General features: G+C 34.2%; 1 protein-coding gene across 1 annotated transcript in view; it reads left to right on the forward strand.

The window, feature by feature from the left end:
• Positions 1–10917, forward strand: part of ETNK1 (ethanolamine kinase 1) — a 73065-nt gene extending 62148 nt beyond the window's left edge. Inside the window, exons 6-8 of the mRNA XM_006897208.1 lie at positions 1278–1438; positions 10162–10235; positions 10845–10917. Of these exons, the coding sequence (XP_006897270.1) occupies positions 1278–1438; positions 10162–10235; positions 10845–10917 (308 nt within the window). The remainder of the gene's footprint in view (positions 1–1277; positions 1439–10161; positions 10236–10844) is intronic.
• Positions 10918–11953: the final 1036 nt, after the last annotated feature.

The following is an 11953-nucleotide window of genomic DNA, read 5'->3' on the forward strand; positions in this document are numbered from 1 at the left end:
TTAAAGAGGTCCTTAGTTCAGATTTCCTTAATGCAATGTCTCTCGGTTGCTTAACTGCTATTACTGCTATTACGCTAGGTGTTGATTATGGATCCAAGTAAAATGAAGAAATTGATGTTTCACTCTTTCCTCCATCCCTTGTGATGTTGTCTGTTGTTCAAGTGGTGAGAAAAAAGAATATTGTTGCTGTTATGGACCATCAGACTAGAACTAACTCATAGCTAAACTTCAGTTGGTGTTCAGAGACAGTAAACCACAGGGGAGGAGATCGTCCATTTTTCTCCTACCAGAGCAATCTCGTGGATTCAAGTTGTGTTCCTTTCGGTTGGTAGTGCGACTCCTTAATACTAGGCCACCAAAGCTCTATAGCAGAAAAGGATAGTGATAGGAAATGTCAGTACTGGAAAGTGTAATAAGGATAAATTCTGGTTTATGAATCAGTATCAGTTAGATGTATATGATCTCAATACAAAATTTATTTCACACTTTTAACTTCATTAAAATGTTCTAGAGCCAGTGTTACAGGTAGGTCTCCAATATTAATGTGTTTAAGGTTATTTTGGGAATGTTTAGTAAAATGCAGATTTGGGGCTTTGTAGGGATGATAGAAGGAGAATTGATGCCTTTGAGCTGTGGCGTTGCACAGAAGTGTTGAATATACCATGGACTGCTAGGAGAACAAGCAGGTTTGACCTAGAGAGGGTGAAGCCAGAATGCTCCTTGGAGTCAAGAATTCTGAAGCTTCGTCTGACATACTTTGGGCATGTTGCAAGGAGGGACTGGTCCTTGGAGAGAGGGACATCATGTTTGGGAGAGTGGAGGGACGGCGCAGGAGAGGAAGACCCTCGATGAGCTGGATCGATTCTGTGAGTGGAGTGGTGGGAATGAGTGTGTTTGAGATGGCGAGGTTGGCACAGTATAGAATGGTGTTTAGGGCTCTTGTACATAGGGTCGCTATGAGTCACAAGCACTTCGATGGCACATAACAACAACTTTGAAGAAAAAGTGAAGCAATGAGAATTGAGTCTAGTGGTTAACATTCGTATTCGTTAGCATTAAGCTGGAGTGTAGTTTTGGTTTATTAAATGTTGAATTCATCAATTTATTAAAATAGATTCTTTTTAAAGGTTTGATTTAATATTTTAATACTATTTAATAGCTGTGCTGCAGTAAAAAATGGAACTATAATTTAAAAAAACTAGTGGCACAGATTATTAAAATGTGTAAGAAGGAATATATTCTTAAACTTTTTAATGCATTTTTTTTATGCACTTTAGGTGTGAGTGATGTGGATTATAGTCTATATCCAAGTAAAGAACTACAGAGAAAGTGGCTGCGTTCTTATCTTGAAGCCTACAAAGAATATAAGGGCTTTGGGAACGAAGTAACTGAAAAAGAAGTAGAAATACTTTTCATTCAGGTTAATCAGTTTGCATTGGTAAGTTTAAATATGTTAACAATTGGTAAGATATTCTTAATATAATTTATATTCCATTTTAACTTTTGTGAATTATTATCAAAATAATGATTTGAGAAAGCATTGTATTTCACAGTTCTTTAACCCTTGAAAGCCAAAGTTTTGTTTTGTTCACTACTATGACCTCTGGAACAATTCTTGTGGTAGGTGCTCAGTAATTATGAATAGATTCTAGTTAGAGTTAAGTTTGATGTATGAAGCAGTTTTTAAAATTTTATCTATTTTTGTCACTCTGAAGAATATATAACCAAGTACAAATTTAAGGAAATGAGTTTTTTCCACATTGGATTTAATCATTGTATCTTACATTAAATGTTGAAAGAACCAGTGGTATTATATTTTCATGACTTAGTCATTGTTTTGCCTTGACTTTTTTTCTATAAGCAATTATTGTCAACCTCTTTGATAATTTAATGGTTTTAGAGTTTTGGTTTGGTTAATTTTATTTTATTATTTTTGTGTGTGTACAGTCAAATCAGATCTGATTGGTACAGGAGGAGATTGTCCCTCCTTCTCCAGCAGAGCATCTGGTGGATATGAACTGTGCACCACTGGGATTGCAGTGCAGCTTCCTGCCATTAGGCCACCACAGCTTCCTTCGTTTGGTTTTTTTAAAAGACTCATTTTATTATTTTCAAGACCCATGTATTTTGTCAAAACTTTTTGAGAGTAATATGATACATTAGACTGGGATTTCAGTTAAGGTATTAGAGAAATTGAATGTCAGGTTGACATAATTCTAGGTACTTTTTTTTTAAAAAAAAGACTTGTTAGTATTTTGTCTTAGCACAGTTCTGTACAATTGACATTGGTGATATTGTGCTATCAACAAATTTATCTAAAAATCTAAATATTGAAACTGTAATAGCTTAATATTAAGGAATTGCATTGCCAGTGCAAAAGCTCACAGTTCAAATCCACTGACTGCTCTTCAGGAGAAAGATGAGCATTTTTTTCCCACGTGATTTACTGCCTCTGAAAATCTGCTGGAGGGTCAGCAATCAGTTGTTTCTCTGTAGTAACAGCAACAAATCTACAAGTTCTACTTGTTGATATACTGTTCTACAATCTTAAGAGTGGCATTTCTCCAGAGCCGTTCAAAATCGTTTCAGATGAGAAGGTGTACTGAAAAGAAGCTTTTACCTGCTGTTCTGGTTATCTGTTTTCAGTTGAACTGTTAACTGTTGTTTAAATTAATGCATGTTCTCTCACAAGTCCTAGGACACCTGCTGTTTTATCTATGTAAGCATGATCTTGACGTGGAGAATGTAGGGGCACCCTTTTATGGGGCCATGCAGTTAAACTTCAGAATCAATGTAAAGATTCTTTTTAGATGAATTCTGTCTTAATAAGAATATCACTTATAATTTTTATTTTTCTGTGTATTCCTTTAATCTCTACTATTCCTCAAACAATGAGAGTCTGTTAATTTTTACATTAATTTCTCTTAGCTCATATTGTTTGCTATTAGAGAACTAACTTGAGTTTCTTGGTAAGCTTTAATGACATTAACTTTTTTTTTTAATATCATGGTTTTATCTATACATGCTATTGAAAAGTACCATTAGTAATTATTTAATCACCAAGTTGTCTATAAATATCCAGTAATTGCGTTTATTGATATTCTAGGTCTTATGCACTCCTTCAAGTTGTTCATAACTTGGGAGGTCAAAGAAGTCTTTTTAGTTTTTGGTAAAATTCAGCAATGTTGCTACTTAGCCAATTTTTAGAGTTGCAAGAAAACCTCATATTTCATTTGAGGAGCCCTGGTGGTACAGTAATTAAGCATTTAGCTACTAACCATTTTAGGATGTCCTCTGAATTTGCATATGCTTACATTTTGCAAAATGTATACATAATACATTTATTGTGCTATAAAATTCTGATAACAATTCTCAGTTTTACATCACTGAGAAATTAAAAAAAAAAACACAAAAACACCCTTTCATTTATTAAGGGCAGTTTTTCTCTGAATGACTTTTTTCATTTGAATTAAATCCTGTTGATACCCTTCCCTGTTTTTTTTCTTTTTCAGTATTATATTTGTATTTTCTAGCAAGCTAAAATATACTTTCTTCTCTTAGAAACTCTTGGTTTAAGTCCACTAATCATTGTGTGATTATTATACTAAAGGTTTCAGTGGAAATAAGAATATGGGAAAGCAAGGTGAAATAAAAGCTGATCCTCAGTTTTTCCCCCGGCCATCTTTTATATACTCCTATGAGTACTGACTATAGTCTGCTTTCCCTTTTACTGCTCAATTTTTAGGAACAGGTTAACAAGGAATAACATAATTGCCAAGTCTACTTTCAGCTTTTCAATTTTTGTTTCACTTGATCTGTCCAGAGCATTTAACTATTGTTGTCATTAGTTTTGGGTAGTATGATGGCTGATTCATCAGAATACAGGGGCTCACTCACTGTCTCTAGCTTCTACTTAGTCTTTCCATGTACGTTTATTACAATTCTCAGAGTTATATTTCTTCTCAGTCATTGCTTCAATTTAATGTAAGACATCAATTCAGTTGGCTTTGTAATGCAGCTTCTCCTACAACATAATTTTGGGTTTGGTTTTTGATAATGCTAGCACTGTTAGTACAAGGCTTTCTTTCAGGGCGCACTTGGAAACTTCTATGTCTTCTATGTGATGCTTAAGCTATGACTTACAAGTCTTTCTTTAAACGTTTAGTGTGTGTGTCTCACAAAATTGTTGAAAATTATCAAACACAAGATCATACAAAGTATCACTTCTCACCTATATTTGATCTGTGAGTAGTGAGATTTTGGATAATGTCACCATGGATATTATGCCACGAATTAGCAGAATGCACTTTATTACTAGCAAGAGATCCAGTATCACTAGTGAGACCTGAAAACCAATTTTAAAAAATCTGTTCTTTTGTGTGTGTTTTAAAATTTTTATTTGTATTATTTTTGTGTGAGGGTACCGTCAAATCAGATCTGACTGGTACAGGAGGAGATTGTCCCTCCTTCCCCGGCAGAGCATCTGGTGGATTTGAACCGTGTGCCTCTGGGATTGTAGTTGCAGCTCCTTGCCACTAGGCCACCAGAGCTCCCCTAAATCTATTCTTAACAGTTCTGTTCTTTAAACTATTTTTTTTTGTGTGTGCAAAAGTTGGAAGAAGAAGAAATGGTAGTTGCAGAATACGCATTGTTGACAGAAACTAAGCTGGTAATCATTTAATGATGGCCTAGTGGCAGGAAGCTGTGCAGCAATCCCGAAGGCATACAAATCTAATCCACAAGCTGCTCTGCAGGAGAAGGATGGGCAATCTCCTCCTGTGCAGTTAACTACCTTTGTGTGATTAACTGCTGGAAGTGGAGTCAGTTATGGCTCCGACTCGATGGCACACAAACAACATCAATGATATATTTGTTGTAAATACATTTAAAAAAAAATCATAAATGATAACTATATACATGATGCCTCCTGGTTGAATCTACATAGAAATCACACTTGCTACATTTTTTGGAAAAAGACATTGGCAATGCTCTATATCAGCAGTCAAAACAAGGTCAGGTGCTGACTATGGAACAGGCTGTGTAAGTTCTAATTCAAGGTAAAAAGAATGAAAATAAGTTCATAAGTACCAAAGTACGACCATAAGACAATCCCAAATTAATTAAAAAACCATCTCAAGAATAGATTGGAGACCAGATTAGTTGTGGGGCAGCATCAAAGACATCATGAAAAAAGCAAAGTCATTACAGAAAGAAAAAAGAAAAGACAAAAACTGCGCTTAAGAGACACAAATGGATGTCAAAAGAGATCCTGAAATTGCACTTAAGAGTTAAAAGATGCCAAGACAGGGGAAAGGAAAGAATGCTTAGGTAAGAGATGAACAGAAGATTTCAAAGGTAAGCTTTATTGAGAAGACAGCAAAATATTGAAATGAAATGTGCAAAGAGCTAAAGTTAGAATACCAAAAGGGAAGAAGAACATGCTTGGCATTTCTCAAACTGAAAGAACCAAAGAACAGATTTAAGCCTCCATTTGCAATACTGAAAGTTTCTATGGTCAAAATATTAAATAATGCAAGAAACATTAAAAGAAGATGGAAGGAATATAGAGTCACTGTACCCAAAAGACACTGAATCATATCAGAAAGTAGCATATGGTCAAGAACCAGTAGTACTGAAGGAAGAAATGCAAGCTGCACTGACGGGGGGAGGAAGGCCTCAGAAATTGAAGGAGTACCAAATGAAGTATTTCAGGAAAAAGGCACTGCCTGGGACTGGTTAATCAGTGTGTGTCAAGAAATTTGCAGGACAGCTAACTGGCCAACTGATTGAGAGAGCTCCATATTTGTTCCTATTCCTCCCTCCCAAAATGATCCAACAGATTGTGGAAATTATTGAATAATATGATTAATATTACATGCAAGTAATATTATTTGATGATTATTACAAAACAACTGGAACAGTTTCATAAAACACCATAGAATGAGGAATAGCATTGCTGATGTCAGATGAATTTGGATTGAAACAGAATGCCAGAAAAATATTTACTTGTGGGTTTTTTAATTTTACAAAGACATTTGGTTGTGTGGATCAAAATACATTTTGGATACTTTGAGAAAAGAATGGGGATTGTAGAACACTTAATTTTGCTCATGAGAAACTTTTGTATAGATCAGGAAGCAGTTATCTGAACAGAACAAGAGAAAACTAATGGTTTAAAATCAGGGTAAGTGAGTGCTAGGCTGTATCCTTTCTCTGTACCTATTCCATTTATATGCTAAGCAAATTCAAGACTTGACTAAATGAAGAAGAATGTGGTAACCGGATTGGAAGAAGATTCATCAGCAGACTATGTCATGCAGTTTACAACTTTGCTTGCAGAAAGTGAATAAGACATGAAACACTTTCTGAAAAAGATAAAATTCTGTAGCCTTTAAAACAAGTTATATTTCAACACAAGGAAACAGAAATCCTTGCAAGTAGAGAGTAGGCAACATCATGATAGACGGAGAAAAGATTGAAGTTGTCAGTGATTTCATTTTACTTGGATTCACAATCACCACATTTGCTTGAAGCAGTCAGGGAGTCAAAAGATGTGTTGCATTGGCAAATTCTATTGTCAAGAGCCTCTCCAAAGTACTAAAGAGCAAGGATGTTGTTTTAACGATAAAGTGTGCCTAATGCAAGCTATGCTGTTTTGAGCAGTTTTTGATGCATCTGAAAGTTGGACAGTGAATATGGATGGTAGAAGAAGAATCAATGACTTTGAATTATGCTATTAAAGAGAATGGAATATTCCATGGACTACCAAAAGAATAAACATATGTGCCTTGGAGGAAGTGCAGCCAGTGTATGTACTCCCTTAGGGTAAGGATGATAAAACATCATCTCACACACTTTGAGTGTATTGTCATGAGGGGCCAATCCTTGGAAGAAGACAGCATGCTGAGAAGGGTAAATGGATAAGTGAAATAGAAGAAGACCCTCAAATGAGATGGGTTACCATACTGACTACAACAATGGGTGTGAGCTTGATGGAGATCGTGCAGATGGAGCAGGGTAGAATAAGGTGGTAATCTGTTGTTCATAGAGTCACTATAATTTGTAGTCTACTCAATAACCCCTAAAAACAGCATTAATAGCATATATTATTTACCATTATCACTTACATAGCAGGAGTGGCATCCACTTCCGAAATAGCTTGCCTCTGAAAACTCTATGAAATGATGAAAGTTATACAGGTGTTCAGGTCTTTCGTTCTTAGGATCTCTGTGAGTCGTCTGCGACTCGTTGGAACTTAACAACAAAATCACTTACATAAACATTTGAACTGATGATATAAAAATCATGATGGATTAAACTACTGGCATTTTACCATAATGTAAGACACTGGCATCAAACCATTAAAACCTATAAAAACTGGAAACTGTATCAGGTGGCATCTTGTCCAATAACACTCAAGTAATTTCCACTGGGGAAAAAAAGTAATTAAACTCAGGTGACTGGAATTCAAATTTGAAAAAAAGAACTAGTAGTTGGAAAATACAGACTTGGAGATAGAAAGAACATCAGTTGGAGAGAGAAGGAATATGCAGTAACTGTACCAAAAACAGTTGATTGACACTGAACCATTTCATGAAGTAGCTAATGATCAAGAGCCAGTGGTAATGAAGAAAGAAATTCAGATGCCCTTAAGTCTTTGGTGAAAAGTAAAGTCTCAGGAATTGATAGAATTCCAATTGTTGTATTTCAGGAAACAGATGTAGTCCAGAATGTATTCACTAGTCTGTGTAAAAAAAAAACTTGGAAGAGAGTTCCCTGGCCAATTGACTTGAAGAGATTCATGTTTGTACCCATTAGAAAAAAAAATATGATGCAGAACATAATGTAGACAGTACTTTAGAGGTATCTGGGCCTTGAGGATCTCCCAGAAGTATACCACACTTTGAGAACTATTGATTTAGTCTTTCCAAGGAAAGTAATTTCATCCTTCACTTTTAGTGATTTCCTTAGAAAGACAGACCATTTTTGAAAGTCTACATCATTTTATCATAATTTCATATAATTAAAATAGCTAACATTTTACTGTATGTTTGCTGTTTGCTAGGAATCCTTACTGTTGTTGTTATGTACCGTCAAGTCAGAACCGACTCATAGCTGACCCTACATCAGATTTCCAGAGGCAGTAAGTAAATCTCACAGGAGGAGTTTGCCTGTCACTCCTTGGGAGCTTCTGGTGGACTTGAACTGAGTGCCTTTCAGTTGACTGCTCAGCTTTACTTCTAAGACACCCGAGCTCCCTCCCCTTACTGTTAGTGTCTGCATTTTATAGGCAAGTAAATGAAGATACAGTGAATAAAATAGATCAAAATCACACAGCTAGTTAATTTTGCAGTCTCTTTCTCAAAGCATTCTTTATGTGTGCATGTGTTTAATCGATTATACTTGTATTTGATAACAAGTTTCATATATATATATGTGTGTGTGTGTATGTGTGTGCAGATATGTTGTTTTTGATAATGTGCCGTCAAGTCAGAACCAACTCATGGCTGACCTTTCAATGTTTCAGAAGCTGTAACTAGTAAGGAAGGAGATTGCCCATTTTTCTCCCACAGCGCAGCTGGTAGATTAGAATTGTGTGGCAGCACAGCTCCTTGCCACTTGGTCACCAGAATTCCCTTGTATCCCTTGTATATAGACAGTGATTTTATTTAAGATAGATTAAAGCACAATTCAGTAATAACTGTTGAATACTGTCAAGGTAGAATGAACTCAAAGCTGACCCTCCAGCTGTGTTAAGTGACAGTAAATCACACAGGAGGGGATTGCCCATCTTTCTCCTGCAGAGCTTCAGGTGGATTCGAATCTAGTACATTTGGATGGGCAGCTCAGCTCCTTACCAGCAGGCCACCAGAGCTCCTTGTGTAGTAGAATAGTAATGAGTAGGAACGTTTAAGTAGAGCATGGCAAACCAGTTTAACATATGAAACTCATGTTTTAAAAACATATATTCCATAAATCTTTAAAAACAGTCATATGTGGAATACAGAATAATTACTATTGGTCCTGTGTTAGAAATAATGATACTCATAATTTTTTTATTATTAAAGGTTATAAAGTGAATTAATGACAGGCTCAATTTCCGTATCCATTCTCTGTAATAGAAATTAAGAATTCTTTTTCATGCAGTTTGGTGTTTTACCAACCAAGTCTGTTTTATTTCATTTTCTAATTTCATTTTTAATACTTTAGATCATAGTTTTGTTAGAATAGTAATATAGTAAATATAGCTGAAACAAAAACCTTATGTTTTACAGGGTTTTTTTTTTCTAATTGGCGTAGTTAACGCTATTTCTTAGGAAACAAGACATTGTCAGTGTTATTCAAATGTAAAAATAACATGTTTAATTGTAAGTAGATAGTAAAGCACAGATGCATAGAATTACTTGGTAGTTCTAATTACTTAGGAAAGCTCTGTTGGCCTAATGGAGAGGAATTTTTCTGGCAATCCAAAGGCACATGGTTTGAATCCCACCAGCTGCTCTCAGAGAGGAAGATGGAAAGTCTCCTGAGTGATTTACAGCCTCTGAAATCTCTCTGGAGGGCCAACAGTTGCTTTCACTTCAAAGCACAGAACAACAAATATTTACTCATTTTTCTGTTTTCCTCCTTAAAATCTAAGCCCTTTTTCCTTACATAAAATTGCTACTATTTGTTAAATAGTGGTTGATTATGTTGAATAGAGTTAGTAAAGTTTTTCAAGTATTTGTCATCTGTAGATAATTTTTCACATTTAAATAGATTTATTATTTCTGACATTTATATTTTCCTTTTTGCTTACATTTATATTTACAAAGACCTTTGATAATAGCATGTAAAAGCATTTTTGGCATTTATTACCATTAAAAATACTTGACCTAACATTTGTTAATACTGAGATGGTGACTTGTCCAAAGCAGTTTATAAAAATTGGGCTCTATTTTTTTAAGTGATTATAATTTATTCATTCTGGTAAGGAAAAAATAATCTGTAGTCATCCCGGTAAATCTGTATGTTAATAATTTTGTCTGTATTTTGCATATTTTTAATAATAAAAAGGTATCATGTGGAATTGATGATAAAGTTTTAACCTTATTTGCAATTTGGTTAACAATAATGTTTTACTTGCTTTGAAAAAAATTCTTTTCTTCTTCTTTCCTTTAGGCTTCTCATTTCTTTTGGGGATTGTGGGCTTTGATTCAAGCTAAATACTCTACTATTGAATTTGATTTTCTTGGGTAAGTTTTAATTTTATTGTATGTATTACATTGATCTCTACTATTATTTTGGATTGGGAAACACTGATGTTCTAGCCTGTAGATGTTTGTGTTGCTACCCCAAATGCTGAACCTCTGGTGGTCAGAAACCCAATGGAGGATTATTATGAGTGGGTTTTGACTCAGTAGCAGTGAATTTGAGGTGCTTTTTTAAAGAAAATTATTTGTGAGGGAGCTCTGGTGACCTAGTGGCAAGAAGCTTGCACTGCAATTCCAGAGGTACACAGTTCAAATCCACCAGATGCTCTGCTGGAGAAGGAGGTGCAATTCTCCTCCTGTACCAGTCAGATCCGATTTGACAGTACACACACAAAAAATAGTAATAAAAAAAATTAAATTTTTTTTTCTTCACTATATTGCACTCCGTTTTTTTTCAGTCATATATAGTAGGCTGTGAGAAAAATCTTAAGTGGGTCTGCATTAGAAAAAAATGTCCAGTAGGTGGTGCAATAAACTAAAATGAAATCTTGAAATCTTAAATCTTTAAAACACTTTAAGTGGATGAATGGAAATAAAGAAGGGATTAAGTTTTTAGATTTGACTAATTTTGATATTTACTTTTCTCACTAGGTATGCAATTGTACGTTTTAACCAATACTTCAAAATGAAGCCTGAGGTTACTGCATTAAAACTGCCTGAGTAAAGAAGAGACTTAATTATTCTCAAGTATTTGAGCAATCCTTATGAATCTTTTTTTAAAAAAAATTCTAGAAAGCCAATATTTGTTTAAAATTCTGTTATTTAATTTGGTTATCTCTATAAATTAATTATGCCTCTCAACAACCAATCTATTTTTTTGAATAGACTGAATGATGTCAAGAAATATACCTACTATTGTCAGTATGTAGCAGAAATTTGTTAAGTGTAAAAAAACTATAAGTCAGTTTAATCCTGCCTTTGATACCTAAACTATGTTATATGTGAATTATTTATTACAAATCTAATGTTCCGTGAATGCTTTCATCAGTGTGTTTCATCTCTTTGTTCTGTGTAAGCAATGTATATGTTTTGAAGTAATTTTTCTTTAAGTTATACTTTAATACAATTAATTTTGGTAAACATTTTAGACATTTATTGTCAACATTAAAATAGTTGCTATATATGTAAAAGGAATAATTTACTCTTGAAATTCCAGTCACTGATAGAATTAACTTTGACTGTTCATATAAAAATACCTGTTTAGGAGGTTGAATATGTTCATCCTTGATGGTACATCTTCTTGAATTGAATTTCTGGGTTTTGTATCTAAGAACTAAAAAGCTCCTCTCCTGGCATAATCTTGCGGTGGGACTATTAATGTGTACCATATAATCCGGGGTAGATACAGTTTTACTACATTCTGTATTAAGTAATGTTTTCATATATTAATATGATAATTTAGGCTACTGGTTTTAGTTTTTAAAAATTGTTTCTTAACTATCTTTACTTTTATTAAAATATGTATTTTTATTTGTTTTAAAATAATAACTTCCAAAGTAGTTGCAATTTTTGAAGCAATTATAGAAGGCTGGTCATATTTGGGAACAAAAAAAATCATCATTTAAGTTTTCTATACATTTCTCCAGTGTCATTCCTTATATTTTTATTTTTATGTTTTAGATTGGTCTTGTGTTGTTAGCCTGATAGTAAATGATTATTTGACACATGCAGTATGTTGCAGTTGTTAAAAGGATTAAACA

The sequence above is a fragment of the Elephantulus edwardii genome, unplaced genomic scaffold (genome assembly GCF_000299155.1).
Source record: "Elephantulus edwardii isolate Elephantulus edwardi_28Jun2011 unplaced genomic scaffold, EleEdw1.0 scaffold00206, whole genome shotgun sequence".
In the NCBI taxonomy this organism is placed as follows: Eukaryota; Metazoa; Chordata; class Mammalia; order Macroscelidea; family Macroscelididae; genus Elephantulus; species Elephantulus edwardii.